At 32.3% G+C, this 19,000-nt stretch overlaps 2 protein-coding genes across 2 annotated transcripts; both read right to left on the bottom strand.

The window, feature by feature from the left end:
* Positions 1-492: 492 nt before the first annotated feature.
* Positions 493-4,322, bottom strand: LOC111716764 (uncharacterized). The gene is made up of 8 exons (XM_023492255.1): positions 4,241-4,322; positions 2,657-2,718; positions 2,544-2,601; positions 2,444-2,487; positions 2,267-2,317; positions 1,688-1,765; positions 1,233-1,321; positions 493-646 (listed from the first exon to the last, which is right to left on the bottom strand). The coding sequence occupies exons 4-8, from the start codon at positions 2,483-2,485 to the stop codon at positions 556-558; spliced, it is 351 nt and encodes a 116-aa protein (XP_023348023.1). The 5' UTR covers positions 2,486-2,487; positions 2,544-2,601; positions 2,657-2,718; positions 4,241-4,322; the 3' UTR covers positions 493-555.
* Positions 4,323-5,106: 784 nt separating this feature from the next.
* LOC111716761 (flavin-containing monooxygenase FMO GS-OX2) lies at positions 5,107-13,597 on the bottom strand. The gene is made up of 10 exons (XM_023492245.1): positions 13,525-13,597; positions 11,815-11,895; positions 10,599-10,653; positions 9,750-9,818; positions 9,408-9,476; positions 8,454-8,882; positions 7,461-7,527; positions 7,334-7,397; positions 6,152-6,230; positions 5,107-5,184 (listed from the first exon to the last, which is right to left on the bottom strand). Exons 1-10 carry the CDS (start codon positions 13,593-13,595, stop codon positions 5,107-5,109), a joined length of 1,062 nt encoding a protein of 353 aa, XP_023348013.1. The 5' UTR covers positions 13,596-13,597.
* Between the last annotated feature and the right edge of the window lie 5,403 nt (positions 13,598-19,000).

The raw sequence follows: 19,000 nt of genomic DNA, 5'->3' as shown, positions 1-19,000 counted from the left end.
GACAAATTTTTTTTTGCAAACATTTTTACTAAAAAACTGGATTTTGTGATAAAAAATTCAATTTTCGCAAATTTGCAATTTTTTTTTGCAGATTCTAAAAGTAGAGCACAAGAGCTTTCTAATGATGTATCATTTGTCATATTTGGACATAAAACATGGGATTTAGAGGGGGGGGTCAAATTGACCCCCCCAGCGTATCTTGGTTTTCAAGTACCCCAGCAGGGATAGGGTTAATACAAAGATCTCACGATCACTGTACAATTTACGCTGTTAATACAAAGATCTCACAATCCCTGTACAATTTACAATGTTAATATAAAAATCTCACAATCCCTGTACAATTTACAATGTTAATATTTAAAAATTCTAAAAATGTAAAACAGTATGTAATCAAATTGTCAAATTTATAAGAAACGGATATATTTTATAGATTAAAAAAACTATTCATTTGTTGACCAGCTAAATAAAAAATAGAAGGTATTTTGTCGAAATTATTTTATTTTTTCCTAATTAAAGTATTTATAACGATATTATTTAACGCACAAATTTTAATTTCTAAATAGTTTCAAAAGAATGAGAATCTGTAACTTTATAAGTGTGTTTCTTGTAACCCTGTAGATTGACTACTCGTTGAACATCAGTGTACCTGCAAAAAAATGTAATCAAATTTTTTTTTAAGTTGCCACGGCTTGATTTTGGACTCTTTTTTCCTAGAGAATTATCATTGGCTTGTAGAAGTTTCAAGTTTCTTTTTATTGATTCACGATGGCTTACCAGTGAAAAAGCATTAATTTTTATATAATTTCATTTTTCTCTTTAACCTCGTTACCTTCCATGTAAAGATGGCAATGTTTGATTCACAATAGTACCCTAATTAAAGTGTTGTCTGATCAACTATGAACCAGATATCAATCTGTGTATTTACAAATTACAATGGGAGGTTCTCTGAAAAAGTAACTTGCGCATTTCTACTGCGAAAAACATATTAGAATTATTAGAAATAAACACAATCAAATATCGAGAAACGACAATATATATATCTTCCACATTATTGATCAGATAAACTTTTAAGAGTACCGTTGTGAATCGAGCATTGTCATCTCTGCATGGATAGTCACTTAAAATTACACTTACAGCCCCTTTAGCATTTTTATCGTTAACAAAATATAGTTTTTCGAATACAAAATTTCAAAATAAAAAAAAACGTAAAAACGAAGTAAAATATTTCTTACTGGACCATTTTCTGTACAACAGGTGGAACTGGTTTGAAGCCTGCTGTACTGCTCAGATATTCAAGATACGGCCATAAATCATCTCCAAGCTGAATAACAGTAATATTATCAATTTACAACGGAATGATTGTTGCTTCTTTCTTTCTTCAAATCATATATGCAGAAAGAAAGGAATTGAGTCTGTGTCACAAACTCAAATTTTCTAATTCCTACATCTTTGCAACCTGATAGTGTATACTTTTTATATTTCGAATATAAAATATCAAAAATTTACACCATCGTGTTGTAAAGATAAAGGGATTAGAAAATCAGAGATTTTAGCTAAAAACTCAATTTCTTTTTGGTCCAAATTTTGTACGTGCAAAAAATGAAGAAAATGGGAAAATCTGCATATCTTTTTATCAAATTTTCGCAAATTATGGAAAACTATAAATGATATGAGAAAAGCTGATTACTTTATGAAAATCCTGATCCCTCATTCCCTCAGCTATCCTTCTCTTCCTTTCCAGTGCAGTATCAGAATACATTTCCTTCTAAACAAATAAAAAAGTTAAATTTTTTTCTGGCAATAAATGGATCCTTTTTTAACAGAAAAAGACTTTAATGTGAAAATATCTTTCCATGATTAAATGGAAATTGTCTTTAAAATTAATTGAAAAAAATCTTTTTAAGATTAAATGAAACATTGCTCAGATATTGAAAGTCAAGTATTTTTAACATTTAATGGAACGTGTTTTTCTAGATAAAGGACCGTGTTTTCTAGATAAAGGACCTTGTTTTCTAGATAAAGGACCGTGTTTTCTAGATAAAGGACCTTGTTTTCTAGATAAAGGACCGTGTTTCCTAGATAAAGGACCTTGTTTTCTAGATAAAGGACCGTGTTTTCTAGATAAAGGACCGTGTTTTCTAGAAAAAGAACCGTGTTTTTAAAATAAATTATACACGAAGAGAGTTTCAAAAATTAAATTACACGAAGAGAGATTTCAAAATTGAATATTTACATAATTTTGCAAAATCTAATTTTGAAAACGTGCCTTAGATGGTAGTTGAAGACCTCGAACTAAATGTTCTAAAAAGAATCTGATCTGAAAATAGAATAAATTAAAATTGAAAATTAAAATTTTCAAGATTCTAAATTCTAAATTTAAAAAATTCTAAGTTTTTTATTTTCTATAATACTTGAATAGTTAAAAATTTAAAATTTATAATACCTGACAGTCCACCGTAGGGAATGTGGTAAAATGCACTAACATTCCTAAAAGTATGGTTTTGATAAAAACCTGAAACGCAATTAATTTTCTTTATTCTTACCTATCAATGCTAAACTGTTATGTTCAATGTTTATACAGTGCTTGTACAGTGGACTGATCTGAAATCATTTTTAAAATCAAAATAAAATATATTTATTCTATAAATCACCAAACCTGACGATTTTTGACTGTAACCCCGCATTCTGGAGCAAGATAAGGAAACTTATGTTCATAACCTGTAAATAAACAAATAAAGGTGAACCCTTCTCTTGTAGATTCGTATGTCCGATTCACAACAGGATCCTTTAAACCTTTGACTGATCAAGACTGACTGAGATATCCATATTTATCTACAGAAACGATTGTAAATGTCGAATATTTTGTTTGCTAGCTGTCAGCTAAGGTTGAGTTCACATTGTACGCTAGCGTACACTTCAGTTGTAGGGCAAATTAAACTCCACAAAGTTCTCTGCCTCGATGATAAGTCAAAGGTTTTAAAGGTAAATTGGACACTCCCCTCTTTGCATAGAGGGTAACTTGAAATTACGCGAACACTCCCTTTAAGTTCTTCAACTTTTTAAAAAGTCCTGATATTCCTACACACAGAATTATAAGAAAGGAGAGGGAAAATATGCTTGAAGAATTCAGCGGTATTCACTGTACAGTGTACAGTGTACACGGATGTGTATACAGTGCTCCATAAATTTGCAGGAAAGGGGAAAACCACCGATACTGATTCTGTCTAATTGGTTGGAAACCGTGTAGGTTTACCCACAAAGAATGAGATTATAAAGACAGCCTTAAACTCTTGAAATATGACGATTTGAATTAAATCTTCTGTCTTAATTAAAGTTTTTATGGCATTTTTAATGATTGAGCAAAGAAAGAAACAAGTTTACAATTGAGGGAAACAGAAATATAAGGAAACATATAATACAGTTTAAGCCAGAACTTCGGAGGCACCGAAATAACTTGTCATTGTCATTTCTTAACCTACTGATAATGAAATGCTTAAAGGGACTGTAAAGGAAAAATGAAAGGGAATATAGGCTGAAAGCTAATCACTCTAGCTCTTGATCGCGACCCATGAAAGTTTTATCTGATGTTCCTGTCTCGAGAAATTGATATAAAACTGTGTTAAAATTATACGAAAGTTCATATATGTAAAATTTAGAAAATCTTAAACTTAAATCACGTGACCAGAACTATCACCAACGGCAGAGCAGTATACTGGTCACGTGTCTCCGCCTGTATCACGTGACCACTTTACTGCACGGCCATTGGTGGAATTTCTGGTCAAGTAATACGGACGTATAAATAATATTATGAATTAAATCTATAAAAAATAGAAACAACAAATATAAAATTAGAATTGGAGTAAACCTAAGTAATAATTAGCTTTCTCTGGGACATCATCGTTTTCAGATTGGTTGATTATTTGCTGAATTTGATCTATTTAAACCCACTACTTTTATACAAAATTGTATATAAATATTAATTTTCGTATAAATTTGACACATCAGATATAACTTTCATGGGCCGCGATAGCTAAAGTGATTAGCTTTCAGCCTATACCCTCTTTCATTTTTCCTTTACAGTCCCTTTAAGATATTTATTTTTAAATTGAATACTGAGATTGAGAAATTGCAAAGATGACATTTCAGAAATTCTTTCGATTACACCGAAGTTCTGATTTAAACTATAAATTCTGAAGTCTCATCCTTGTGGGTAATCTCGAATAAATCATGTCAAATTAACCTGTTGCTAGCAGGAGAACAGTACACTGTACCGTACTGCCATCTACCAGGGTAAATGTGTCTGCGCCTGTACACCTTGAAATCCCACTACCAAGACAGAATATTATACAATATGTAGTAATGCAGTGAGACTACAGACGAGGATTAAAAGTCGTCTTTTTCCTCTACAGTATTCATCATAGCGCTATGATCATGTGGGGAATTAAAGTAGTCGTTATTAAAGGGACTGTAAGCGTAATTTCAAGTGACCCTTCATGAAAAGATGGCAATATAACCGATTCGCAACTGTATTCTTAAAAACTTTGACTGATCAAGTGTGAATTATACATCAATTGCGAAAACTGATAATTTTCAATTGAGACATCTCTACTGCAGGAAAACTTATCAGAATTAAACACATATAAAAACAACAACATCTTTCACATATTGATCAGATAAAGGTTTCAAGGGGACCGTTGTAAATCGTCCATTGCCATCTTTGTGTGCAGGGTTACTTGAAATTTCGTGGACGTTCCTTTTTGTTTTTCGTAGTGCTTTGTCTTTTGTAATTATTTGCTTAATATTTTTACAGATAGTTCAGTAATAACAATTAAATACAAAATCTTCAGTTTGAATTTGTTAAATTATTTATGACTGTAAATCAATGTTAATAATTTTAGCAAAATCTAAAATTGAGATTTAGTGTTCGTGAAAACATGACAGGGTACGAAATATTTATTGATTCTTTTTAGAACTTTCTGAAAAGAAGACCCAACATTTTAAAACAACTCTAAAGAATTGTTCCCAAAGATAAAATTATCTTTATAATTTTTGTCAAAAAAAACATTACTTGCGTTTTTAAACTAATTGTATAATTATTTTATTTGTTTATAATATTTTCCTGATTTGAATCATGTTGTCGGGTAGAGCTGATGTTAGTTTAGGATTGTTGTGGGACAGATAAATCTAATTAAAATACATGGTGTCCCACAAAACATGGCAGTTGGTAAATAGTTTAGAATGTTTTCTTCCATTATTTGTTAATTTGCTTAATACCAAAGACAATAATAAAAATATTAAATAGGAGTCATATTATTGTAAAATTAACTTCAAAGTAAAATATATCTGAGGAGCAACAGATTTTTGAAACGAAATAAACCGCAAACAACCTTTAATATCTAATACAGTGTATGGAAGACGCATATCAAAACTATTTACCAACTGTCATGTTTCGTGAGACCCCCCCCTTTGCGTTAGGGCGTTTAGGGCGCTTCGTGGCCATCCTCTATTTCAATTGAGAGAACGTTTTCTCTTTGTATACATTGCAAAACAAAAACAAAACAAAAATTCGTGGATTTTCTAAATTTTTAAAAATTGAATTTTGTTAGAGGCAAATATTTGAAAATTCGATTTCCTGGGGTCATGTGAGGTCCCACAAAAAATTTGGGCCCGATCGGTTCAGCCGTTTTGACGCCTATTGTATACACACGGACAGACAAGCGAAGTATATATGTAAATATGAATTCTCTTTATGAAAAAAGTGTATCTTTTATACAGTGAGAAATAGAAAAGTGTGGAAAAGGAAGACGACATGAAAGTTATAATTAAGTGTATTTGATGTTGTTACTTAGCAAATAGTTTTACCAGTAGCTTGCACATCAACATTTTTAGTAAAATGGAACTTATGTTCATTGGACGATTGAAAGTCATAAATTGAGTTCTAAAGTCGTTTTCCTATTCCAGAGTTTTCTGGTTCTCACTGAACGCATGTCCGGCCACGTATGACGGTGTTCCTATAATTTTATTCCTTGCTAATATTAGAGTTTATACAAGTTTAAAGAGGTTCTATCAAAGTTTACAATGATTATATCAAAGTTTGAAGTGTTTAAGGTTTCAATAAATATAATATAAATATAAATAAACCATGTGCTACCTTTTCTGCTTGAGGAACCAATTCAAGCCCTATATCAGCTCCGCTGTACGAAGCTCCCAGAATTACAACACTGTCACCCCTAAAATTCCGATTTAGATGTTTTATGATTTATGAATGCTTATATTTCTAATAATGACCGGGTTATATAAAAGAACATCTAACTGTTAAAGGGACAGTAAAGGAAAAATGAAAGGGGGTATAGGCTGAAAGCTAATCACTTTAGCTCTTGATCGCGACCCGTGAAAGTTTTATCTGATGTTCCTATCTCGAGAAATTGATATAAAACTGTGTTAAAATTATACGAAAATTCATATATGTAAAATTTTGAAAATCTGAAACTTAAATCACGTGACCAGAACTATCACCAATGGCAGAGCAGTATACTGGTCACGTGTCTCCGCCTTTATCACGTGACCACTTTACTGCACTGCCATTGGTGGAATTTCTAGTCAAGTAATACGGACGTAAAAATAATATTATGAATGAAATCTATTGAAAATAGAAACAACAAATATAAAAGTAAACCTAAATTACAATTAGCTTTCTCTGGGATATCATCGTTTTCAGATTGGTTGCTTATTTGCTGAATATGATCTGTTTAAACTCACTACTTTTATACAAAATTGTATATATATTAATTTTCGTATAGATTTGACACAGTTTTATATCAATTTCTCGAGACAGGAACATCAGATATGACTTTCATGGGTCGAGATCAAGAGCTAAAGTGATTAGCTTTCAGCCTATACCCCCTTTCATTTTTCCTTTACTGTCCCTTTAACATAATTTATTTACACATTTTTGTGAACATCTTAATCTGATCAAAAAAGTGGAGGACAGCGTCGTTTTTAAGGCATGCAATTTGTTAAAGTCATTTCTGCATTTTTTCTTAAAAAGGAAGTGTTCGCGAAAAATGAAAGGGGGTATTGTCTAACGGTGAAAAATAAGCACTTGAGAGAATTATAAACTTGATGATGGCATATCACAGTGTGGAATACTTAAAAGAAAAAAATTCGTGACTTTTTGATGCACAATAACTAAGTAAGATCATAAAGATCTTTAATTTGTTTCTCAATCTTCATATTTTGTGGGAAACCCTGTATTTTCCCAAGTTGTTAAAACTTATTATTTTTTATATATTATTTATATTATTTGATGGAATAAAAGTTTAAAATAATTTACCTGAAAGGATCTGGATATCTATAATCGTTGCTGTGCATGACCCGTCCTGTAAACTGTTCAAGGCCTGCATAAAAATATTTTTGATTTAAAGAGACTGTTCGCGTATCTGTATTAAAACCTGCAGTACCTGGTATTTGAGGATAGTGAGGGGTGGTATAAGCGCCAACACAAATCATAACACCGTCAAAGTATTTCTAAACAAAATAAATGAATACTCGCCACATACAATCATTTTATAATCCCTATATTTTGGCAGCCTGTGATCCAAATTTAATGAATTTGAGCTAGGTCTAGAGACTATTCAACTACGTATCAGGATTTGATGATTCATGTCTTATCCTATAGATGTAAACTCCACGGTGCTTGTTAATTCAGCAACCTAGCTCAAATTCATTAAATTTGATTCCTGATGATAAGAATTCGTTGAAACATGAAAGGCTTACAACATCAGGTTGCAAAAATATAGGAATCTTGAAAATGAGGTAATTTAAGGAATCAAAATGCAGGGTTACACAAAAATGTTGAGACATATCTTATTATTGTAAAATGCTAGGTTTATGCTTCCCTGCAGCTGATATACACTTAATTATTTGCTTCAATAGGTATGGGCATCGTTTTCAAAAGCGAACGAAAAAACGATCGTTTTTAGTTTCGTTTTGGATTTTTCGAAACTAAATAGCATTCGTTTTTAGAAAAAAAACGAATTGTTAAAACTAGTTTTAAGCTTTTGAAAACGAAAAAAGAAATGACAAAATTAAAGTTTTAAAGCAAAAACGATCGTTTCTGTTAAAATTTCATTTGAACAAATTTTCTCGTTTGAAGCGAGGTTTTGAGTGATTATTACTAAGATGGGGGCGGGGGATTTAAATTTTGATTTTTCATTATTTTCATTATTCCAAAACTATCGTTTTCAAAACGAGCATTTCATTAAAAAAACGATCGATTTTAATCCAAAACGTTAGTTTAAATCCAAAACGATTGTTTTCCGGAACGATCGTTTCGTTTTTTCTTCTTAAAAACTATCATAACTTCATGCCTTTCAAAAACGATAGTTTTCAAAAACGATATTTAGGGGGGGGGGGGTAATATCGGAGTACATTGGTTTTCAGTGTAAACTTACAAAGTGGGATGTTTTAGTCTCCAGGCAAAGGTATTCTATTTTCCATTTTTTATTTGAATTCAGTTTATTCTTCATATTCTTCTCTGCCTCCTTTCCATTAGTCTTTGCTCCATTTTTAGTCTGAACTCCATTTTCTCCTCCATTTCTGGGATGGTTTTCGGCAGTTGAAATTCCATTTCCGTTTTCATGGGCCTTAATTAAATTTCCGTTTTTATGAGTCTCAATTTCATTTCCATTTTTATGAGCCTCAATAACATTTCCGTTTTCATGAGCCTCAATACCATTTCCGTTTTCATGAGCCTCAACTCCATCTCCGTTTTTTTGAGCCTCACTACAATTTCCGTTTTCATGAACCTCCATACCATTTCCGTTTTCGGAGATCTCTTCTTTATCTGCAGGGTCTGGATAAATTGGTTTGATGCTTACCACCTGACCAACACTTTCTTTAATGGGAAGTTATTTTGATTATTAGCTGGAAAAGTTTGTCTCAAGGATAATCCCGATCGTTTTATCTCGATATCTATAGTGTAATCTTTTAATTTTCGGATCTACAGGAAACTATGCCTTTCAATGTCTTTATTTTAGTTATTTCTCCCCTAACCAATTTGGAACTATTTAGTATAACTTGAATGGTAAAATAGTTTATAAATATCTCATTTAAAAAGAATAACCGCAAAATGGCAAAACCTAACGGAAACCAAATTTAATAAATAAAAAGAATTAGTTGAACTGCGTGCAAAAAGTTGAACTAAATTGTTGTGGTTCAATTTTGATTCGTTATTCGAAAGATATGGTCCAGGAGCCATTCTAAAATGTACCCTCAAATCATTTAAGTAAAATTTTTTTGTTTTGGTAAGGTTAAAAACTTTTTTTTCAGGAACATTTCCTTCAAGTTTAGTTAAGAATCGTGATAAACAACTCTAAAGTTATTTTTGTTCTGAAAGAAAGTAATTCCTTTGTGTTGAAATGTATGTATTTCTTTATCTCAAACTTGTCAACAAACTCGTTCAAATAATCCAAAACCTGAAATTCAATTGATGAAAGAAAATCAACAAGATATTTGATCATATTTAAGCATTATTAAATAAAGGCAATATCATTTTTAATTATGGACGCATCTTTAAAATAAAAGTAAAATCAAAAATAGAAATTAAATGTTTTACTTGGAAAATTATTAAAAAACTTAAAAAGATCAGAAAGGTTTTGGTGGTTTTATTATTCTAGGCATTAAAAGAAACCAATATTTTTTTTTCTGATTTTTTCTGATTATTTTTTAAAGAATTTGTTTGACTATACCTCTGTGTGATGTACAAAGGATTCATTTAAAGATTCCTTGTACGGTACGTCGGGAAACATCATCACATCCTTCAATTAGTTCAGATTTGCTTAAAAAATTGTATGCTGAAAAATTTAAAAACCAGAAAAAGGAGAATTTTCGTCTTTTATTCTTCTTGTAAATACGAAATGTACCAATGAACTTGAACAATGATGTATTTATGTGCCCTGAGGCTAAATTTAAAGAATTTAAACCGCGTCGCTGAACCGCCAAAAACTGGTTCCAATTGAGTGCCGGCTCAAATCTCGAAACACTGAATACAATTTCAAGTGGAACCAACCATGTTTGAGCCGCTGCTCAAATTTTTTGAATTCGGCCTTTGAAGTCAGAGCTGTTGAGTTGTAAATCTCCGGATCAAGCATTGATCTGAGATCTCCATCTTTTGCAAACATACGGATTAATTTAATTCCTCTTAAATATTCCGTCGTGGTTAGCCCTTGCAGGAAAAATAAAAAATAAAAAATCAGACATTGATTCTTAAATTGCCCACACTGGATATCGATATCAAGCGTTCAACGATAGTCCACTCAAAAGTTCCGATTTCTGAAATCAAAACTTTTGAGTGAAAGAGTGCTAATTTATAACAACACTTCATCTCATCTCGATCCTCTGTGACAACTTTTGAATACAGGATCGAAAGTGCTTGATATCTTAATTTTAGTTTAGAGGAATTAAATTAATCCGCAGGTTTGGATTTGGAAAACTGTAACTGATGTAAAAGGGCAACATTGAAAGTTTCCGGCCATACAACTTTTTAAAAAGTTAAAAATAATTTTGAATATTTAAAAACTAATGAAAACAAAACAATCCTTGGGTAGGTTGGTTCTCAGGTCTCGGTACATACTGGACTGTATCTTCTCTCCTCTATATAAAACAATATAATTGGACAAAATGGATGTTATTATAGTTCACACAAGTGCAGATTTACAAAATAAAAATAACCAAAATTTGTTTATTCTAAATCTTTGCGACCCGATATTTCAAAACATTAAACAAAAAATTTACGTAGAGTGTTTGAGAATTTGACAACAATTATGTTCCTTTATTTAATATGTATAAAGCCCTGCAATTGCACTTGCCTCTTTTGTTTGCATTTATTTTCTGTAAAATAAACACTTTACCCAATTGTTTAATGCGATCACGGTAACTTTATATTTAAGAGTAACTCGTAAAAATACAAAAACTTTACCAAAAATTACAATTTTTTAGAGAAAACAAATCTTAATCACAGATTATAAACCCAGATTCCTGATTGTTAATTTTGCTCAATCCCTGTATTGGGATTATAAACCCAGACTCTCTGGTCCCTACCATTGATCAATCCCTGTATTAGGATTATAAACTCAGACTCCTGATCCCTGAATTTGACCAATCCCTGTATTGGGATTATAAACCTAGACTCCTGGTCCCTGACTTTGATCAATCCCTGTATTGGGATCATAAACTCAGACTCCTGACCCCTACCTTTGATCAATCCCTGTATTGGGATTATAAACCCAGACTCCTGGTCCCTAACTTTGCTCAATCCCTGTATTGGGATTATAAACTCATATTCCTGATACCTACCTTTGATCAATCCCTGTATTGGGATTATAAACCCAGACTCCTGGTCCCTACCTTTGATCAATCCCTGTATTGGGATTATAAAACCAGACTCCTGATCCCTACCTTTGATCAATCCCTGTATTGGGATTATAAACCCAGACTCCTGATCCCTACCTTTGATCAATCCCTGTATTGGGATTATAAACCCAGACTCCTGATCCCTACCTTTGATCAATCCCTGTATTGGGATTATAAAGTCATACTCCTGATACCTACTTTTGATCAATCCATGTATTGGGATTATAAACCCAGCCTCCTGATCCCTCCCTTTGATCAATCCCTGTATTAGGATTATAAACCCAGACTCTTGATCTCTACCTTTGACCAATCCCTGTATTAGGATTATAAACCCAGACTTCTGGTCCATACCTTTGATCAATCCCGGTATTGGGATTATAAACCCAGACTCCTGATCCCTACCTTTGATCAATCCCTGTATTGGGATTATAAACCCAGACTCCTCCAAAACTGGAATTCTTCTCAAATACGGTAGGAATACAACTAAAAATAGATTAAAGATAAAACATTTTATATTAAATATCGACACATATAAAAAATAAGGTAATTCATAGGGCTTAAACCTAGGGTTTCCTACTAAAACTGACAATGAAGAGCCTAGATCTTTCTTTATAAATTTAATTTTTGCTTGTTTGTCTGTCTGTATCCAATAAACGTCAAAACAGCTCAACTGATGAGGCCAAAGATGAAGAAAACAAATTTTGGCCGAAAAAAATGTTGACATTTATTTATTATTTTTAAAATGAACCAATTTAAACAGAAAAATCCCCAAAAAATTGTCATTGGTTAAATAATAAATGTAAATAATCAAAAGTATCTTTTATATAAATAAAGTTGGATTCTGTGTTTGTTTGATTGTCCGATCATAACTTAGGAACCCCCAGACAGATTTGCCTTAAATTCTGATAAGGGACCTCGGGAGAACCACGGGACTGTTTTTAGTTTGGATTTAAGATTCTAAGTTGAGTGGGTCGACTTTTAATAGGGAAAAGTTAGTTTCCCGGTAAAAATCGTCTAAGTGCGGGTAAAGGGGGGAAGGTAAATTTGACCCCCCCCTCTAAATACCATGTTTGATGTCCAAATATGACAAATGATACATCATTGGAAAGCTCTTGTGCTCTACTTTTAGAATCTGCAAAAAAATTTGCAAATTTGCAAAAATTGAATTTTTTATCGCAAAATCCAGTTATATAGTAAAAATGTTTGCAAACAAAATTTGTCTAAAAAATGAAAAATTATACATTTTTAAAAAAGCCCTTGACCATGCCATTTCAAATATGCAAAAGTTTTTGCAAAATTTTAAATAACCTGATTTTTAATCAAGAAAAACTAAAAATTTGCAGATTTCCTTTGACAGGTTGTTTGCAAAAAATTAGCAATTTTTTTTCGCAAAACTTGTGCAATTCGTTTCCTTATGTCAAAGGCTTTCCAAAAAGCTAAATTTTATCAAAATCTGACAAGTGGAAGTGGGTCAAAACAAAGATTTAATTTGCTACAGGAAAAAACAGTCATTCAAGCAGTGTGCCCATGAGGACTCAGGCAGTTAGTATTAAAGCCCGGTTTTAGGCCTAAAGGGAGGGCTTTGGGTATGTAGGAAAAGNGGGGGGGTCAAATTGCCCCCCCCCCCCTAGCAGGAATAGGGTTAATATTTACGAGAAAGGACGTACGGGTAAACGGTGGGACCAAGGATATAATGTTAGGAAAGTTATTTCAGAGGTGTACGCATCTTTTGTACTGCTGTTTACTGTCTCTGGGCGGTAATGTAAACACAAGACGGATGTCGAAGCCTGACATGGGATCCATCTTTCACAATGAAAAAAAATCAATGAAATATTCTGGTCATAGGAAACAACTATGTGAATTATCCAAATTATCAAAATTTAATGCTTTTATCCTCCTCGGATACTAAACGAACACTGATGCATCTATTCTTGTTTACAAATTTCGCCCAGAGAGAACTGGTTTTAATATGAACGCAGAGTATAAGCAACTGCAGTAAACTTTCCTTGCATTATAACCTTGTGTTTAGCAGGGTCGGACTAACTATGACTGTGGGTAATGCTGCAGGTTCCCAAGATATTCACTTATAGAATAGTATTTTTTGTGACTTACTTGTAGGTATGTGCAACATGACGAGCTGCATTTAGCCCTGCAGCTCCTGCTCCAACAATTGCAATCTCCATTTTTCTATTTTTTCTTCAATTAAATCTCATTTTAAATTTAATAATAAAGACCACATTCTTCTACTTAATACAGTGACCGAATTTAAGGAATTGGAGAAAGGTCGCTGAACCCCTTACCTACTTCTCATATCCTGAATCTTCGATTCAAAGTTCGAGATCTTAAATAACTCTAGTTTAAGGTAAGCTGATGTAGAGCAATTTTCCGACAATTCAAACGAGTTCATTGAAACAAAGCTCGGCACTAAGGATGGTTCAGAATTTTAAAACTTCAAGTTGAACCAGCTACGTATATTGTTTAACTTCAAGTTGAACCAGCTACGTATATAGTTTAACGACTTCTCGCAAGTAAAAACATTTGTGGCATGTGTTTAAAACCTTTTTCATAATACCCCAAATTTTCAGAATATGTATGCCGATTCCATTAGCGCCTGATCCAATCAGGGTTCAGTCATTTGTTTGGTGTATATTCTGAACCAATAGAGATCGTATTGCTGTAACATCCATCTATTTATCAATCTCATCATCCAATCATAGATGAATACTTAAATCGGCGCTAAACAGTAAATGGTAATATTTACTTCTACTAAAACTGAAATGAAAGATATCCTCCTGGGTCTTATTGCTCGTAAATGCTTCAGTCCGGTGTGTTTCTAAAAAAATCCGGCTTTTAAGATGCAAAATAGTTTCTGTATATAGCCAATGTATCCTTACATTACTGTGTATTTAGTTTTAGTTGTTTATAGATTTTAAATCAAGTTAATTTAATTGCAAACAAGTTAAAAATGTAGTTTATGCAGCCAATGTAGCTGGTTTACCTGGTTTCGTAGTTTTAGTTGTTTATAAATTTTGAATTGAATCAAGTTAATTTAATTGCAATCAAGTTAAAATGTAGTTTCTGCACCCAATGTATTCCTACATTCCCTGGTTTTAATTAGTTTTAGTTATTTATAAATTTCTAATCAAGTTAATTTTATTGCAATCAGGTTAAAATGTAGTTTCTGCAGCCAATGTATCCCTACATATATTACCTGGTTTCTTAGATTTAATCGTTAATAGTACGTTTTTAGAAATAGTGCAAATGTTTTCTGGTTTTCACTGTATGGGATATTACACAGACATATTATAAAATACGTTATGAAGTTTATTAGATATAAAGAATGCAAGGGCATATCTTAAAGTACGTTTGTAGATTTATCAAATTCAAAGTCTAGGTGTGAACTGATTTAAACAACATGTTTTAAATAAACGTGAGTAATGTCAAATCTTTTCAGCAGACTTTTTATAGGGGTCCCACGTACGAAACAGACAGTTGAGAGGGGGCTTGCAGGTCGTCTTTGATCGTTAAAAACAATTTGCGGCATTCATCTGTTAACCTAATTTGAGAAGTAAAACCCTTGAATTTCCCAAATACCAAGACATTTGGGGAATTTCCCAAATGCCTAGGTTTCTAGAAAGCTCACCAAATATCCAGTCATTTGAGAAATTTCCAAAATCTTAAAAAATACCACCCTCAAATACCTATAGGAATTAGGGAAATTTCCCAAATGCATAGACTTTGGGGAAATTCCCCAAATACCTGGGTATCTGGGAATCTTAAAAATATACCACCCTCAAATACCTACAGGAATTTGGGAAATTTCCTAAATGCCTGGGTATCTGGGTAATTTCCCAAATACCTACAGATATTTGAGGGTGGTATATTTTTAAGATTTAGGAAGTTTCTGAAATGACTGAAAATTTGGGGAGCTTTCTAAAAACCTAGGCATTTGGAAAATTCCCCAAATGTCTGGGTATTTGGGAAATTAAAGGGTTTTACTTCTCGAATCAGGTTAACAGATTTGGGGAATTTCCAGTCATTTGAGAAATTTCCAAAATCTTAAATATATACCACCCTAAATACCTAATTGGTATCTGTAAATTTCTGGGTATTTGGGAAATTTCACAAATGGGAAGTGTCCCAAATGCCTGGGTATCTGGGAAATTTCCCAAATGACTATTTTAATAAAAAACGTAAATGCTGTCGTGTCATGTTATCCACAAAGGATTAAGGTATCAGACACGATTGTTAAAAATGTAACTGTATGTGTTTAGTCGTCTTTACATTTCTTTGTGAGTATCCCTGGACCGACATGACTGTATGAGTTTATTGCCTTTGTCTTTAATTTGAGACTGTAAAGACCTTTTTAGTACAGTAAGACCCATAAAACTTTGGAATAGAAGGAAGACTTTTAGACTCAAGTTTTGAGATACAGTGTGTAAACAGCCCATTTTACTGTATGCGGGATTTAATACGTATAGTAAGTTAGTTACTATGTGATTTAATACGTATAGTAAGTTACAGGGTGTCCCAAAAAACATACGCATAGTAAGTTAGTTACTATGTGATTTAATACGACACGTATAGTAACTATGTGATTTATATAACATAAAACACACTTAATTATCCCTTCAAAGTCATTTTTCTATTCCACAGTTTTCTGTTTCTCCCTGAAAACAAGATCAGCCTGGCATGAAAGATATCGGAAAAAGTTATTTATTTTGAAAGGCAAACTCTATTTAAACGACGACATTTAAACTTCCCATTGCAAAATGAGCGGAAAATAATGAAGGTCTACTTGTTTATCCTTCTGTTTAAAAGTGGGACGAAGCTTCATGAATTCCTATAGAACAGATCCCCGTACTACAGTGATAACCAGAAAACAATGGAATAGCAAGACGATATTATAGAAACACTTCAATGTATTTGATGGTGTTACATAGCAAATAGTTATACCAGACACTTATACAATGGTTATTGAACTTTGTAATGTTAAAACTTGATTCTCAAAGTCGTCTTACTATTCCAGAGTTTTCTGGTTATCACTGTATGACTAACTATGACTATGACTAACTATGAATAACTAACTATTAAAAAGTGTATAATGCACATGGTAAACTTGTTTTTTTTTCTAGCATTGACATTCCAAGTTGTTTCTGGGTGTTGATAAGATCATAGGTTGTTTTAAAAATATGTTACAAGGAAAACGCCGTAAAAAAATTATTATTTTTTAGGGTTGCCCACAAAGGATGAGATTTCAGAGACGACTGCAAGGAATTTAAACTTTTTGTTTCCTGCAACCGTCAACTTTTTTTTTTTTTTTTAGATTGTGAAATAAACCATTAAAAGACTATATTTAAAGCAGGATCGAAACTAATCTTAAATTTTAAATCGTCGTACTTTAGGAGTTTCAGGTCGCCTTTACAGTATCATCCTTTGCAGGCAACCCTGTACAATAAAATTTCAGTATACAAGAATGTTTCAATATTTATTCTGACTAATACTTAAAATCAAGAAGTACCATAAACCATTCACATAGTCCATCACATCTATTTGCAGTCTAGTAAAATAATATCTCATTCGACATCAAATCAGAGAATAAACCATATTTGTTTGTGTTAAAAAGGTACAATATAATTAATTATGTCCCTCAATAAATGAATTTTTAATCATCGATTTTTGCATTTTTTATCATCAATATTGCCATGAATGACCTAGTAACTTCAAACAAGTATTAATGCACTATGCTTAAATGCATTTAGTGCATTTTAAACATTAAAAATATATATTACATTATACAATATATATATTTATACGAACTTTCCTAAAACAAAATTTAATTGTAACTATACATAGAAATTTCAAAAGTTTGACCTATGTATAATAATATTGTATAGATATTACAATTGAATTGACACCACAGAGCTGAAAGGGGGATACAGCTATCAAGTACAACTATTATTTCTATCTGATGTTTGTGTGAAGAGTCATGGAAAGTAATCGAACGTAAAAATTGTAAGGCTGTAACACAATTTGTAGAAAAAATATTTGTTTTTAAACACTGTCTTTTGTTGATCATTTATTTTTGTATCTTATGTAATATGTATTTACAATACATATAGTTCTGAAATTGTTATTTGAATATAAAGCAAAATCAGTCAAAAAAGAATTCATTTTTAATGAACCCCCCTTCTTATATAAATTAAATTGTTTCTGTGAGAAAAGTACGCGTGTTATAAAGTACTTCAACAATCAAGTTTGTGTCTCTAGAGAGAGACAAGAATATTTTGTCTCAAACATAACATTTTTAAATAGTTTTATATAAATCTGGTAATCTAAACATTTCTAAACATTTCTAAACATTTCTAAACATTTCTAAACATTTCTAAACATTTCTAAACATTTCTGAACATTTCTAAACATTTCTAAACATTTCCTAACATTTCTAAACATTTCTAAACATTTCTAAACATTTCTAAACATTTCTTAACATTTTTAGACATTTTTATATATTTCAAGATAATTACAGACACTGTACAATAAGTATCATACTCTAATAATTAATACATGCTTGAAAGACCACAATTTATGTTCTCAAATTTGGGGTGATAAAATACAAAATATTAAACAAAACTATTCTGTTAATTCCTAAAATAGAAAACTGAATCAAATATAAAACGTAAATTCCTTACAAAGAAGTTTTCGGGAAAAAGTCGAATGAATCCAAAAATCATGACTTAAAATAACATTTTCTCTTGGGACTGGGGTGTGTGAGTTTGTGTTAGAATTTTTTGAGTGTGTGTTAGCAGCATGTGCAATGTGCATGTGTGTTAGCAGCATGTGAATGGGGTGTTGGGGGTGTTAGCAGCTGTAAGTGTGTAATAGCAGTGTGTGAGTGTGTGCTAGCAGTATGTGAGTGTGTGTTAGCAGTGTGTGTGTGTTTGCTAGCAGTATGTGAGTGACAGTCTAATTTCTCCCTAGTTCTCCATCCATCAAGGTATTAGGTAACTATGGGTAACCATGTAACCATCGTATCTATTTGTGCCAGGATTTGACTGAACACTTTGTAAAGTAGTTCATTCAGTCATGGGGAGACATTTCTACACACCCGCCCTACCATCCCATCGTTCTCATCCTTCTTTACATTCTCATCCTTCTTTTCTTTCTCACCCTCCTCATCATTATCATCCTTCTTTTCATTCTCATCATTATCATCATTTTTTTTCATTCTCATCCTCCTCATCATTCTCATCCTCCTCATCATTATCATCCTTCTTTTCATTCTCATCATTCTCATCCTTCTTTTCTTTCTCATCATTTTCATCCTCCTCATCGTTATCATCCTTCTTTTCATTCTAATCCTCCTCATCATACTTATCCTCCTCAACATATCATCCTTCTTTTCATTCTCATCCTCCTCATCATTCTCATCCTCCTCATCATTCTCATCCTTCATTTCATTCTCATCCTCCTCATTATTCTCCTTCTATTCCATCTCCTCCTTCTCCACATTTCTCTATTTGCTCCTTCTTCTCCTTCTTCTCCTTCTCCTCCTTCTTCTCCCTCTCCTCCTTCTTCTCCTTCTAAT

The sequence above is a fragment of the Eurytemora carolleeae genome, unplaced genomic scaffold, assembly GCF_000591075.1.
Source record: "Eurytemora carolleeae unplaced genomic scaffold, Eaff_2.0 scaffold1411, whole genome shotgun sequence".
NCBI classification, from domain to species: domain Eukaryota; kingdom Metazoa; phylum Arthropoda; class Copepoda; order Calanoida; family Temoridae; genus Eurytemora; species Eurytemora carolleeae.
Note: the sequence above shows the minus strand (reverse complement) of the source record. Positions and strands in the feature narration are given on the sequence as shown.

Coding starts and splice junctions, on each gene's coding strand:
- LOC111716764 (XM_023492255.1), bottom strand. CDS start 2,485: ATGTTAGTGCATTTTACCACATTCCCTACGGTGGACTGTCAG. Junction 1,766..2,266: donor GTCTTCAACTACCATCTAAG/GCACGTTTTCAA, acceptor TTATTTGTTTAG/AAGGAAATGTATTCTGATAC. Junction 1,322..1,687: donor GGGATCAGGATTTTCATAAA/GTAATCAGCTTT, acceptor ACTGTTATTCAG/CTTGGAGATGATTTATGGCC.
- LOC111716761 (XM_023492245.1), bottom strand. CDS start 13,595: ATGGAGATTGCAATTGTTGGAGCAGGAGCTGCAGGGCTAAATGCAGCT. Junction 11,896..13,524: donor CATGTTGCACATACCTACAA/GTAAGTCACAAA, acceptor ATCTATTTTTAG/TTGTATTCCTACCGTATTTG. Junction 7,398..7,460: donor TCACTATCCTCAAATACCAG/GTACTGCAGGTT, acceptor ATTTTTATGCAG/GCCTTGAACAGTTTACAGGA.